The sequence below is a fragment of the Hypomesus transpacificus genome, chromosome 25 (genome assembly GCF_021917145.1).
Source record: "Hypomesus transpacificus isolate Combined female chromosome 25, fHypTra1, whole genome shotgun sequence".
NCBI lineage: Eukaryota > Metazoa > Chordata > Actinopteri > Osmeriformes > Osmeridae > Hypomesus > Hypomesus transpacificus.
In genome coordinates this window covers 1750427-1765286 of record NC_061084.1, presented here as the reverse complement: position 1 = coordinate 1765286, position 14860 = coordinate 1750427, and the positions used below count along the sequence as shown (strand labels likewise).

Genomic DNA, 14860 nt, shown 5'->3' with positions numbered 1-14860 from the left:
TAGGTCTTAGCAGAAAGCTTGCGACAGAGATACGTGCTTTACTTCAGGAGGATATTAGCACACTTGCAGAGAGAAATGGGAAGTGGGGTGTACCTGTACTACTTTGACCCCATAAATTAAAAACAAGTAATTACAGTATCAATCGGCTGGGGGTTGGGAAATCTGATCTCCGGAGACTGCATAGAACCCTCCCAGTCACACTGTCATTCTCATCCGGTCATGGATCAATGACTGGGCCTCTGATTAGTCCACACATGACATACATTTGAATATCATAGAAGGATTAGTGTCGTTTAAGTGTGTCCCACAAACAAGTGGCTTTAACCACTCGGAGCTTTCCTCACCATGGCATCATTTATTGAACCGCAGGCAATGAATTGTGAATGAATGTTTTTCATAGAGAGTCACAAACAATATTTGTTGCTTGACTTCAGCATAGAGTGACATTACTCACAAGTATAATTTAAATAGAGTATTGTAAGGGTAGAATAGTTGTACCTCCAGAGCATTCGAAAATAGAGCTTTTAAAGCTGAGGATTCAAGAGTTATCAACAACCCCCCACCTCTGAAAGAGATTTGAGAAAACAACCACCTCACAGTTCCCTTTGCAAGTTCGCCTAAGTGGTCCTGACAAAATCACACAGATATTCTACAGCGTTCGCATGACATTGAAGCACATTTGGTGCAGTGATAAGGTGAGGTTGTAGACGGAACACATTGCTTTGTGACATCTTTCACTGGCACTGCTCCTGCTGAGAAGGCACCACAGGATATACTATTTGGCAAACGAAATAACAGGGGTCCTTTAAAACCCTACCTGCCTACTTAGCTCTAAAGTGCTACTTCAGCCCCTAAAATGCTAGGCTAAATAAAGTGAGAGAGATAGAGAGACAGAGAGAGACAGAGAGCAGGGGGGCAAACAAATGAAGAGAAAGATTTTGCTCACTGATGCAGAAAACCCACAACTTCCTTTTCAATTACCCTCAATGACATTCCGAATGATCAATATCTGCTCAGCTATATATATATAGTCTATATTTCACTGAGGCTCATAAGCTGCACTTTACTAGTCATTCACTTGTTTTAATCTTTTTTTTTTTTTTGTGTTCAGAGAGCGCAATCAATTACAGTCAAACCAGTTGGACAATAACTCCAGAATTTCACGCCATTCCCAAATGTGTTGACCCTGGGGTGAAAAGAACAGATGAAGCATGCCAGATTAACATGCCAACAGCATGCCAACAGGATGGTATCCTGTTGGGATGAAGAGAGAGAGATAGAGATAGAGAGACAGAGAGAAAGAGAGATAGAGAGGGAAGTAGATAATGACAGATGTAGTAAGAGAGGTAGGGAGAGCGGAAGAGAGATACAGCGTGAGAAAGAGTGAGGGAGAGTGTCCTTAACAACCTTGCAATCTAATTACACTCATCGCATCGCAAGAGAGAAGGGGGCGGGGGGGGGGGGGGGGGGCACAGGAGATGGACACAAATTTAATAACAATTATTAAAAAGTAATAACGTGGTGACATTTTTACATTTGTTACACATATATTTTAATTACTAACCGATTGTAAGTAATTTAACTAACGGAATGCAATTTAAAGTAAACCAACTACAATATTTTGGATAAATACGTACGTAGGGAGTAAACATGACATTTAAAAAAACTAACAAACAAATGAAAGAAATGTGATGCAATTAGTCAATAACCCAAACTAAAAATAACTATACTATTTTTCCCTCTGATGCAATCGTGAGCGGAGGAATAAATCTACTGGTAGTAGGACAGTAGAGGTTTGCCTTGTTGCCTAGAGACGACAAAAAGGGAGGCGCAAAGAACTGTTTTCAGTTTGAAACTGCCCCTTGAGCACGACATGTTGGATCAAAAAGGCCCATTGATTGTACAGACAGGAATTTCGTGCTAGAGCCGGAATGTCGTCGGATTCATTGTAATGTTATCGAAACATCGGCATTGAAAAGAGAGCTGTCGTGCGACGCCACTCGGCGTCCATGATTCGTGATGCTACTGCAGCGGATTCCGGAGCTCGAGCTCGGAACAGCAGCGGGAGAGAAGTAACCGCTCCCCCCTGCTCCCTTCTCCTCTACTTTAAGTAACGGCAGGTAAGGAACAACGTATTTTTTTGTTTTAATTGAATTATGATACCGTGTCATCTCATGGTTATTCTGTTTCGAGTAACATTACTTCCCCCCAATTAAAAAAATATGTGGCGCACATTTTTTAAGAGAGAACGTCTTGGGTGTCTGGTTAGGTCAGAGTCAGCCGCTCCGCCTCCCGGCTTAGTTAGGTTCACAACAACTAGCCTAGCTGGCTAGCTAGGCTAAAGTGCAGTGGTGTCTCCTACTTTTGATGTTAAGCAGTGCACTTTGTCTCATTGTCATGGGGTTGTTTAACCATTTGTTCATTTGACCAATGTCTAAGTCTAAGAATCGCTCCGTCCGGTTCGTCTGTTCCAGCTAGCTAGCAAATGTTGCTACACGAAGAACGGCTTGCGACGTTACTACCACTTGGTAGTAATGGCGTTAGCATAACTACTAGCTGCTGTAGCTAGCTACTTGTGTTATGGGAACGGTGCTCTGTAGCTAGCTAGGCAACGGTCAGCTGCCCACACGCGCAACTACTGCGTCAGGTTGACCGGTAGAGCTAAAGTCATCAATAAATATTCAAGCCAACAGCCATCTGAATAATCAGAAATATAACCGCGTAGCATTTTGTCTTTGAACGCAATACATCTAATTCGGATTGGGATGTGAGTTGAGGGCTTGCTAGTTGTCGTCACTCCCGTGAAAGGTCGGCCGATGCCAGCCAGCAGTAAGTGCAGCAGTAATATTGCCGTCAGCTACGCTAGAGCTGGAGCTAACTATCTTGCCAACTGGTTTGGGAATCAAACATCGCGAATCCGGTTGGATCCAGCGAGCAAGCTGTTTTGCCATCGTTTGGCATTTTAGAATAAATTATGTTTACGTGGTATTCAGCTTGCTAGCTACCTCGCTACTGTACGTGTTTAGTTAAATCGTAACTAGCGTTGTTAGTGTAGATATTGTAGCTAGCTACAGTATTCTTCTCCTGGCCATGTCAACGCACATACATGGAATGCATAAAGCTAGCTAACAATGGGGATACTAATTGGACTGATACAGGTTTAGGTTGATAATAGTAATATAGCTGGTTATTATCTTTTGATTAAAGCAGCTAAGCTTGCTTGCAGTAACCGAAAGTGGTAGTTAGCCTAGCCAACGTTATATATTAACTTGTATGCGTTTCTTCTTCGGCCAATCATACACTAAAACCATATTGGTATTGCGTTTACAGATGATGAAACTTTGTTTTAACGCATATTTGGTTGTGGTTGGATTGCTAATGGTGACAAACATGTAAAGCCCTTAATCGTGTCCTTTTAATGTCTAAAACGGGTAGCCCATAAAATGCCTTTGGTAGTGAGTGACAAGAAGGCCGCCCAATCAAATCGGTGCAGCCTCCATTTGCTCTCCAAGTTATTTCCCTAATCCAGTAGCCCTGTGGCACGAGAAGCATATGTGTTTGACAGCGGTAGGATTGCCTTTCAGGAGTTTGTTGCAAACCAGTCAGTGTAGCTTTGTCGGTTTTCATCCCCATCTTTAATGCAAACTCCTTAACAGTATTTTATTAACCCAAGTACACTAACAAAGACAGTCCACACTGAACTTGACATTTGTAAGTAAAACCCCTAGTAAAGAATGGGTCAGTGCTTATAGCACCGTAATTGATATCAAGTCGGTCATTTAAAGACATGTTCCACAGCTTCTTCACGCCTATGCAACGCCTCAGTTGACATACTTTCATATGCATAGCTGGCATGTTTTACATATTGTTCACACATCAGTTAGAGTTTGCTTGACTTTGTCACTGCGTTATTTGTACTTTTAAAACTTTAACCTCTGAGTGGGATATTTAAACTCCTGTCAGATCAGACCAATACGATGCACATCTCGATGCATTGCCAATGATCCGATACATTAAAGAAATGTATTAGTCAGTGCTTATGCGATACAGTAAGATTCACCCATCAAATTGCCAATTTCTTGACAAATCTTAAGTGTCGCCAGTCATTTGATTTGTAGCAATTAGGTGGAACTTGTAGACCTCTTCCTCCATAATAATCTGATTCGATGACTCGACCAGCAACCCTCCAACTCATGCAAGGCATGGCCAAGAGGAATCCATAAAGTATTGGCTGCAAATTCATGCACACATTTTTAATGGAGTCATAGGCCCTGTACTAATAATTACATACATTAATTTTATTTTACTGGTGCTTAGTTGTTTGAAACAAGGCATCCTGAGTTCACCCCCTATGTATCCAGTGCACACTTTTAAAAAAATAATTAAAAAAATTTGGGCAATCACATTGTAAACTTTTACGACAGCACATGTGAATTGGTTAAACTTAGTACCTAAAGTTTATACGACAGGATGTCAATAAAATAGAGTTTGGTTTGGCTCCTGGGATTCCCAAGGTTTGCCATCTGCATTGTAAAAGAAGCACTAGCTCTCAGAGGAACCCATTAATGAGATGGTGTCTGAGACCAGCACTATCAACAACCATTACAAACCATCCTAGGGGACATGGTGGGGAACTGGGATGTGTCTGAGAAGGAGGACTGTCGTAATCAGACATTAAGTCCTTACAAGGTGTACAGATGATGTTAATAAATAAATTCAAATATTTTTTGAAAGGTTTAGTTTATTTCTTAAAGTTATTAACATTCCTAGTCAACATTTTGACAACGTGGATACAAATTGAATGTTTATTTTAAGAAATGGGTTCCTAATTCACCCACTGGCTGAAGATTTTCATTCAGTTTAACAGGGTTTTTTTATGCATACTACTTTATGCATACATGTTATTTCGGAATGTTTCTTGAATTTGTTTCGCAAAAGTACCACAAGTTTGTTTCTTTTCTTTCAGGTTGTGCCGGTGGAGTAAGCCATATCCCCACAATGACCCCCTTTGCCTGAGACGCAAGCACCTCCTGTGTTTTGCTAAATAGCTGATAGCTTTCATCAGTTCAAGCCATGCCCGACGAGTGAAGATCTCCTTTTGCTCTAAGCAATAAAAAAAGTATATTGAAAAAAAACACAAAAAAAACCTCCCACATGCCTCCCCATGTAGATCCCCTTCAGTGCATCCTGCTGGAGTGAACCCCCTCCCATCCAGATAGGCATTGCCCTGTCCTCACCCCTTCACCCTCCCTTCTCCACCCCACCTCCACATCCACCAGTCACAATGCCTCTCCATCTCAGAATGGCCAACACCTAAGCAGTCCCATGCGTCCAGTGAGCGCCGAGTCGGACGGTCCTGCTCCTCCTGAAATCTTCTCGCGTCCCCTCCCCCCAGTGGGCCCCCTGCCTGCCTCAGAGATGTCCCTGCTCCAGTCGCTGGGCCCAGTGCAGAGCTGGCTGGGTCAGGAGCTGGAGAAGTGCGGGATCGATGCCATGATCTACACCCGCTACGTCCTCAGCCTGCTCCTGCACGACAGTTACGACTACGACCTGCAGGACCAGGTGGGTAACGGCAACAGCACACACGCGCTGTGTAAAACTGTGTCTTAGCCATGGGCCATGGAATGTTATAGATCTGAATCCGAATTGAAGAAAATTGCCACACATGCCATAATGTTCTGTCAAATCGACAGTGTCTTAATACTGGACTGTGTATTACAGGAGAATGACATCTTCTTGGGCTGGGAGAAGGGAGCTGGGAAGAAATGGGGCAAGAGTAAGAAGAAAGGAGGTACAGACCTGAGTCTGGAGGAGATCAAGAAGCAAGCGGCTGTGCAATGCCTGCGTTCTGCATCTGATGAAGTAAGTGTTGCTCCACCCTAGTGTTTCAACAAGTTGGTGTGGGTGTTGGTGGTAGTTTATTCTGTGCTACTGTTCCATGGTTGTCATTTATTTGACCTGACGCATGCAAAGAGATGTATTTGGTTATGCTGGATATTGAATAACTGTTTTAGTTGACCACCAAAATGTTAGGGGGCTAATTAATCCAATGAGAAGATTATTGAAGGGATATCAAAGTCAAACATGTGAGAAAAAGACAATAATCACGAGAAGGTGGAGGGTAGACTATTGGATAAGGGGAGATATCCCAATGACCACACCATTTAAAAGTAATCTGCTCTCTTTGCACTGGTCACTTAAACTTTGGTACTGTCCAGGGTTGGACCTGTTTTAATAGCAAGGTTAAATTAAGGTCAGGACAGTTATTCGGTGAGGAATTGGAAATTTGAACAATAAATAATGGATGACCTTGCAGGCAAGTGCCCTTGCGGTATGCTCCTGAAGACTTCATTATATTCTGTGCCCTTTTCCAGGGGAAACATGAATGTGATTTTGCAGACATTCTCCTGAGCAGTTGGCAGCAGAGGCAGTGAGTCCATAGTAGTGTTGAGAGAAGGGAGCGCTGGAGGGTGTGTAGGGGGAAGGGTCTGCTAGGCAGAGGAGGAGTGAGGAGCGAGAGCCGATCTCTGGGGACTGCACTCTGCAGTCTATTTTTTAACCAGCACACGCTGCACGGGATTGCAGCACTGAGCAGACCGTGTCGGCCGTCAGCTGACCGGTATTAGCACAATGATGCAAGAGGAAACACTGGGTCAGAGGAGAAACTTTTTCGATTCAACCGGGCAGCATGGTAAGGAATGCTAGTTCGTGTTTGACAGTGGAGCGTGTATGAGTTTTATGATTCTGGCAAATGGGTGATTGGAATTGTTTTGGTGGGCTGTCCTTTTGAAAATAGTTGCTTTTCCGCTAGTGCGCATTGCTCTGTCAAATATTTTGACGTGGCTGTCTTTAAATAGATGGGATAGGGGTTAACCTTGTTTACAAGTAAACTGATTACTTAATTGTTGTTTAGCATGATATGAGTAAGATGTCTCAAGATCAAAATGGAAGTCACTTATGTTAGTGGTACGGCTGAATGAGATTTTGCTATGGGCCATGCTTGGTCATACTTTTTTGCTCTGCATTTTCCCCCCATAGCTAAATTTAACACAGTCCTGGTACAGCATGCCCAAGCTCTGACAGTCAGCTGGTAAACTTCTGTCAGCTTTATGTTAATACCCTCCAGTCAGTTAAACAATGGGGTCATAGTTGGGGTTTAAAAACATAGGTCAAAACAAAAAATTATAGGATTCTATCATTTGTCCAACCATCATTTATTAGTGATGAAAGCATACATTGATTACATTCATTATTAATGTCCAGTTGCTCTTATTTTAAATACATATATATAGTCTTATAGTGATATCAGAAATAGGCATTGGGTATTACATTTATTTTATTCTCCACAGAACTCTGGAATTGAGAGCCTGGTTGAGGAGCTTTGCTCCAAACTCAAGGACATCAAAAACAAACAGAAAGGTTTGTAATTTTACAATGCTTTTGATGTTTCTAGTTTGTGTTAATAAAGGAAATACAATTATTGTGAATGTGTTTTGCTATTGTCTAAAAATGTTTGTGTCATTGTAGAAGAGAAACAGATCAGCAAGAAATCAGATGGATCTCAATCTCCCGAGCAGGCGGAGTCCCCTTCTTCAAAGGACCAGGTGGAAATGTAAGTTCCTTAACATTGGTTTGTTGGCACATTCGTTTTATCTCCTAGCAGGCATAATAATTTGCTGTTGACATCAAATGTAATACTGTATGACGCTATTGAAATTTATGATGTGCCTAGAATTGTTTTAAATTTTTATTTAAGCACTGTTTTATATTTATTATTGTTTTCAGGTATTATGAAGCCTTTCCTCCTTTGTCAGAGAAATCTGTTTGTCTCCAAGAGATCATGACGGTGTGGAACAAGGCTAAAGCCTGTGCTTACTCCAGTTCATCCTCCTCTGCGGCCCCACAGACCAGCACGGATACATCCTCTCCAAAGGACTGCAACAGTGAGGGTGAGGCTGTCAAGGAAAGAAACTCTGAAGCATGCTGCGCCACCACTATCACCACCTCAACCAGTGAGAGACTTCAACAGCGACGCAGCAAAAAAGAGAAAGAGAACCGATACCACGGCGCCACAACAGGAGAGGACAGAGGTGCCGTCCATGGCAAGAGGCAGACGAGGCACAGGTCAGAGGGCAAGTTCCGCCCTCGGTCTTGGTCATCTGGTTCTAGCGAGGCGGGCTCAAGTTCCAGCGGCAACCAAGGCGACTCGAAAACATCCAACTGCAAAGCGGTCAGGATCCGTCACAAGTCCAAGGAGCCGGGCAAGTGTAAGAGAGGCCGCAACAGTGGACAGGTGAAGCTAGCTCTGAAGGCCATCGACAAAGAGGAGAGGAGGAATGCCGGAGGGAGTAGCAGCAGTGCCACTGGAGGTCCATCGAGGCAACCACAGCTTTACAAAAAGGGGAAGAGGCCGCTGAAGGAGATTGGTAAAGATCCAGGCTGGGGGGAAGCAAGGGAGCTTGGAGCAGAAGCCCAAAACAAAAAGGAATACATGGAGGAACCCCTATGGTACACAGAGCCCATCACCGAGTATTTTGTACCATTCAGTAGCCGAAAAAGCAAACTGGAAACAAAGTACCGAAGCAAGCTGGACTCTCCAGGTGGCGTATCCATGTCCACCGACATGGACAGGCTGTCTGAGAGGATGCAAGGGATCTGCATTGCCAACGCAAGCTTCCAGAGGGCTTACCTAGCAGCGGGCACCTTTGTGGACGGCCACTTTGTGGAAGGTCCAGGAGAAGCGGATGAGGAGGCTGCCGAACATGATGGGACCTCAAGCTGCCCTCCGCCTGAGGATAGTAGAGATTTAGATGACGAGCATCTGTCCGAATTTACTCACTTCTATGAAGTCGATTTTTATCAATCCATATTGGATCCTAGTGCCTCAGACTCGGTACATGAGAGTCGGATCTTGAGCATGATTCGACAGAAGAGCAAAGAGCAAAGAGACTTTGAGGCAGAATGTTGTTTAGTGTTAGATGGCCTTGAGCTGCAAGGGGAAAGTGCAATAAGGGTGGACTCGAATGAAGCTTTGGGAGCGGATGGATTCTTCATGCAGGATCTGGAAAACATGGCTCAAGTCTGGGGATGTTATTCGTCCTCTAGCTCCGAAGATATAGATGGAGAAAGCTTTGCAGGAGACTCTCCTGTTCAGCTGTCCTCCATGTTGGACAGTGTGTCTTTTACCTTGTGCACGCTGCCTGTAAACCTGGAGGAACCCTATCTCCCAGAAGCCACCAGTGAAGCGCCTGGTCTGAGCTCTTCTAGCTTCTCTCTGTTTGAGCTGCAGTATGATAGCCCCACTCTTCCTTATCCCTGCGACTCACTTACCGTTGGTCATGAAAACAACACCGATTCAAGTAGCTGTCTAGATCCACATTGTAACAAACAGTCTCGTTTGCTAATATGGACCAAAAATAGTGCCTTTGATGAAACTGAACATTGTTCAAACCTTTCGACGCGAACCTGCAGTCCGTGGTCGCACTCGGAAGAGACGCGTTCAGACAATGAGCAAATAAACGTTCAAATAGAGGAGTCCGCTCAAATTGGCAATGAAGAGATTAATTGTCTAATCCCTCCAATCTCTGGTACATACCTAGAGGAAGAACTTCTGGACTTTCTACATGAGGATACCAGTCGCCCATGTGAGGAGCCCAAAGGTAGCACGGGATCAAATCCAACTTTGACAAAGAAATCTAAATTGGAGTCCATATGCGGCATCGCATTAGAACAGGATGAGAGCAAACAGTACAACACTGGCATGTTTTCGGATGACACAAACCAACAGAGTGACAACTACAGCTCAGGGATTATAAAGGACATTTGGACTGCTATCGGGGAAGGCGATCCTGCACTATCGCTAGGAAGTGAGAAGACAGGGGAGGGCCTGTTCCCAGAGGAGGCGACTGGCTACCTCTGCAGCTGTCTAGAGGTGCAAGCAAAGGGAGGACCAATTCAGGGACCTCAAAAAAAGGCCGTGCAGCGCTCCGAGTACCACCTGTGGGAGGGCAAGGAGGAGCAGAGCCTGGCCAAAAACGAGCTCTCCAAGGTAGATGCCGCCGGGGATTACATGACTCCGTCCAAGCCCTGGGACGTTAACCCAGAGAAGGACAACACGTCGTTCATCCTCGGAGGGGTTTACGGCGAGTTAAAGACGCTCGGTGGCGATAGGGACTGGGCCGTGGTGCCACCAAGTGACACACGGGGCAGTCTGCTCCAGTGTGCTGCCGCAGCCGCCTCAGCTTCCGGTTCGGACGTAGTCACCATTGCTGGCACAGATGTGTTTATGAACACTGGCAGCTGCTTTGCGCCTGGCCACAAGCAACTCTGGAGGCCCCTGGTCTCCTTTGGGCAGAGCGACCAAGCCATGAAAGGATGTGGGGACGGATTGAATAAGGGATTTTCTTTAATCTTCCATGAAGATTTACTGGGATCCTGCGGAAGCTTTCACGGAAAGGAGCCAGGACCAGACTACCCATTCACGTCCTTCGATCTGAACAATCCGTTCTCTCAAGTCCTCCATGTCGAGTGCTCTTTTGAGCCTGAGGACATGGCTTCGTTTAGCCCAGGATACAAACCCAAATCTATCCTGTGCTCAGACTCTGATAACGAAGCCTTCCATCCACGGATCTATGGAATCAACCGGACTCAGTACAGGGCCATCCGCATCTCCCCCAGGACTCACTTCCGACCCATATCTGCCTCCGAGCTGTCTCCCGGTGGAGGAAGCGAGTCGGAGGCAGAGTCTGAGAAAGAGGAGCTGAGTCTTCCCGTCCTGGCACCAGTGGACGTCTTTGACGATCCTCAGGCCGACCTTAAGCCTCTGGAGGAGGATGCAGAACGCGAGGGTCCCTACTATGGGAAGTCAGAACTGGAATCTGGTAAATTCTTACCCAGATTAAAGAAGTCTGGCATGGAGAAGAGTGCCCAGACCTCTCTGGATTCACAGGAGGGCTCCAGCACCCTCCTGCCAATTGCTGAGCAAGAGATTTGCTTAGACTGTAAAATGGCTGCAGCAGCATCAACGGCAAGCGGACGGATGGACGTCCCAGCCAATAAAATCCAGAAGGAGGAACCTTGCAGAGAAAAGGATGCCTGCATTTGTGCAGCAGCAGCCCAGATTCCCAAATATGGGATAACCTATGACGTCGTAGAAGAATTGCAGGAGGTAAGTCTTATCAAGGTGAATGTAATAATGATATTCATTGTAGTAGTGTGTTAAATCAGATTGTGTTCCGCCTCCTTCACACACACCCACGTACAATACAACTTATCCTTTGCTCCTACGTAGTTCCCTCTGTTAAGTGCTAGTGGACAGGGAGCAACTGGCAGCCAGCAAGATGAGGTCTGGTGGCAGAACACGCTCTGTTCCTCCCTTTTCCCTGGATCTCAGTGTACAGGTGAGATACTTTGCAGACATGCTGTAGTACGCGTTTTTTTTTTCTGTCACACATCGAGCACTATCTGGTGGAATTTTGCTTACCAAGACTTCCTTGTTACTGCAGGGAGCAGCAACATCTGAAAACTCCAGCTCAGCATGGAGGAAGCTTGTCATTGAGAAGACATCGTCTCTCCTCAGTTGACAGCTCCTGTCCCAGCAAATACTGGGCGGGGGTGGAGGACTCAGACCCAGGACACCCATAGGCTACTGGTCTGAGGAGTCCCCACCACAACCCACTTCTTAACCCTGCTGATTTTCAATTACTAACTCAAACCGTGTGTAATCAACACTTCACGTCACCAAAAAAGTGAGCGAAAATAGGAAAAACACAAAAAACATGTTCCGCGCATCTTTAACTGATACCGTTACCTGATATCTAAAGACGTGCATTTTAGATTTGTCTTAGTTTTATTTTCCTGACATTAATCTTCATTAGTCACAGTTAGGCATTAGTCAGTTCTGTTTAGCCCTCAACATTTTGTTCTTTTTCTCCAACCGATTTTGCTTTTGAACTAGGATACTGGTAGATGGTGGTGTCCAAATGATGGTGCATGCTTGTCCGTCCTAATACTCGCACTCCTCTTTCTAGATCAACTGCTACAATCTCAATGACCTAACTGTGATGCCACTGTTCATAACATAGTATGAGAGCACAGCTCGTGTATCTTCTTTCTCCACCGGTATCATTCAGAAAGTCAAGCTTTTGTTGACAATTATTTGTCAAAGATGTGGGAGATTCATTTTATGGAGGCCTTTCTGAATGTGAAGGAGAGGGAAAGAACGTGTGCTGCTTTCATCTGAAATCTGTAAAATTTAATTTTCCCAAACAGTGTGAAAAGTTGCTCTAAAATAAGCTTGATTTTGAATGGTGATAGTTTTTCAGAACCTATTAGTAGACAGAATGGTTTGTAAGGCAAATAAATTCTAAAGAGGAGAGATTGACAAAAGTAATTTAATAATAAGAAAAAAAATACAATATGGAGAAAAGAATGAAAAAAGGAAGTTTTGAGTTTGGTTTTCTGGGTTAAATGCCCTTAACAAAAGATAATTATAGCTATGTCTGCAGAGACACCATGGGGGTGCAATTTAATTAAAATATTTTGGTTAAAGTCGTAGTACAAACAATTGGTGCTATGAATATGTTAACATTTCTGTTGCAGTTTGATATTGTGGCAGTGAAATGTAGATCCTAATAGTTTTGTTTAGTGTCAGAGAAGTGTGTAAGATCCATTGATATCTTTTGAGAAAAATGTGAAAAGATAGAAGAAAAAAATATGGTGTGACTGCTGATGGTTCTCGCTAAATGTGGCTTGGTTTTTATTTTAAAATAACTTACAGTTTACTGGCCTAAAATACAATTGAACTGCATTACACAAAAGCTTATAAGATTCTATAACCGGGGAGGAGTTAAAGAAAAACACATTGGTGCCATGCATATCATTGTGTAATCCTTAAGGGAAGCAAGATAATACAATATTTAATTGAACTTTAATACAATAAAAGAAAGACAAAAAAATCTGATTTAAGATTTCTCAATAGACACTGCTAACTTTGCAAATATTATAGTAACGTAAAACGTATTCAAGGAAAAAGTGGTAAAACCAAAATAGAGCCAACATAATTACACCAAGGTACAAATACTTTCTTTCTGAGGTGTGTTTTACGCTAGTTTCTTTTTGGGTATATGGTATAACCTTTTGAAATATCCATAATGTTTCATTTGTTTGTGTGCATCTGCATTGAAATTGTATAAACACTGGTTCAAAGTTACACCGTGCTTAGCCTTTATCACCATATAAGAAATGTGTGCACAACAAGGCACATGTTTTTGTTCCCCAATGTTCACTTTTCACGATATTTCAGTTTCATCATATGCCCTATGGTTGGATTGGAAGTGTGTTTGTGGTCTGTCCAATGACTATTAAATCCTAAGTTAACTCACCTGTAAACTAAATGCATTTTAGTATCTCTGTGAATTGCTCATGTCTTCAAATCCTAGTCTGTATTTTTGTTACTGCTCATCCCCAAAATGTTGCTATTAAAGTTCCAGGGGCAATTCCCGGGTTTGTCCTCTACCTTTGAGATGAAGCACAGATACATGTTCCTATCCCATTACTTTCATTGTGATGCGTTCAATGAGCAGTACACGCGTTCTCCAACATTGTGTACATACTTATTGAAATGCGCTGTCAAAGGTCATGGTGCCTCCATTGTGAGCACAGTAATTGAAATGTCCGTCCGTCCCCCGTCCCCCTTCCCCCCCATCCTTCTAATGTAGGCAAGGGGGATCACCTGTTTCTTATAAGGTCTGAAGTGTCTGCCCCAAGTGTTTGTTTTGTTTTTTTACACCCTTTCTCTGCAAATGTCACCTGTTATGTTTGAATGACAATACCTGAAAAAGACTACTTAAACGTCAGGCATTCATATGATATATTTTGATTTGACAGTTGTCAGTCACTCAGGAATTCTTTACTAAATATTTTTTTTCAAAGATCAATAGAAGGAATACATAGACTGTGGCAGTGCTAGATTCAAACAGTAACACCATTATTTGATATTTTGATCTCATGTAAAACAGGAGTTTATTAATCCTAAACTTCAGAGTGAACTGTATAGCACTTAATTTAGAGAGCTTTGGAGCAAACCAAGACATTGCATAAGCAATGGGAGGGATGACTATCCCTCAAGTCATATGCAATATCTCAGTGCATGTATACTTCAAACATTCAACAGGTGCATATGGGGAGTGGTCAACATTTTTGCATGGAAGTTATTTTTTGAGGGAGGGAAAGCTGATAGAAACTGAACCATCCTGGAGTGGCTTTCAAATTGAGCAGCATGGGGGGAAAAGCACACTCCACTCCCAAAAAAAAGGTTTTAGATTTTTACAGGTTTAATTACTACAGGTGAGGGGGTTAAGCAGTGACTATATTTAATTTTTGTGTGCGTGTCTGTGTGCATTGGTGTATGTGTGAGACAGTCATAATAGCATTACAGTAAATGGTAGTAAAAAATCAAAGAAGGCATCACATGTTTGCATTTTCTTGGTTTGGTATGGTATGGTTGAAAAAAAAAAAAAAAAAAACATGGAACATTTATCAAGAAATTGCAAGATTAGAGAGGGAATGTGCATTAGACAAACTACATTGATGAGGTTAAACTAATTTGAGTTTTGATTACTCCAGGGTCTGGAGAACATATCCAGCACTGAAATTAAGTTTTCCTCGTGTTCTTTCCCTAGAAAACCAACACCCCCCCCCCCCCCCCCATTTTGGTGGATTCCCTAATCCTTTCAACCCCATTTGTCTCAAGTGGTTGTATTGTTCTAATGTACACCCTGAGTAAATTATTTTGTTTCATTGTGGAGTTTCTTAACATCTAATAAAGAAATAAACCAAATATATTTGCCTCTGAATAAGT

General features: G+C 43.2%; 1 protein-coding gene across 2 annotated transcripts; it reads left to right on the top strand.

Annotated features, from left to right (window-relative positions):
• Positions 1 to 1844: 1844 nt before the first annotated feature.
• On the top strand, positions 1845 to 14841 carry kiaa0232 (KIAA0232 ortholog). Of its 2 annotated transcripts, XM_047049136.1 has the most exons (8): positions 1845 to 2120; positions 4967 to 5562; positions 5722 to 5862; positions 7350 to 7419; positions 7528 to 7612; positions 7786 to 11167; positions 11291 to 11399; positions 11505 to 14841. In XM_047049136.1, exons 2-8 carry the CDS (start codon positions 5326 to 5328, stop codon positions 11519 to 11521), a joined length of 4041 nt encoding a protein of 1346 aa, XP_046905092.1. In that variant the 5' UTR covers positions 1845 to 2120; positions 4967 to 5325; the 3' UTR covers positions 11522 to 14841. The 2 variants fall into 2 exon arrangements, with proteins under 2 accessions (XP_046905092.1, XP_046905093.1); XM_047049137.1 differs by lacking the exons at positions 1845 to 2120; positions 4967 to 5562; positions 5722 to 5862 and adding an exon at positions 5889 to 6691.
• Positions 14842 to 14860: the final 19 nt, after the last annotated feature.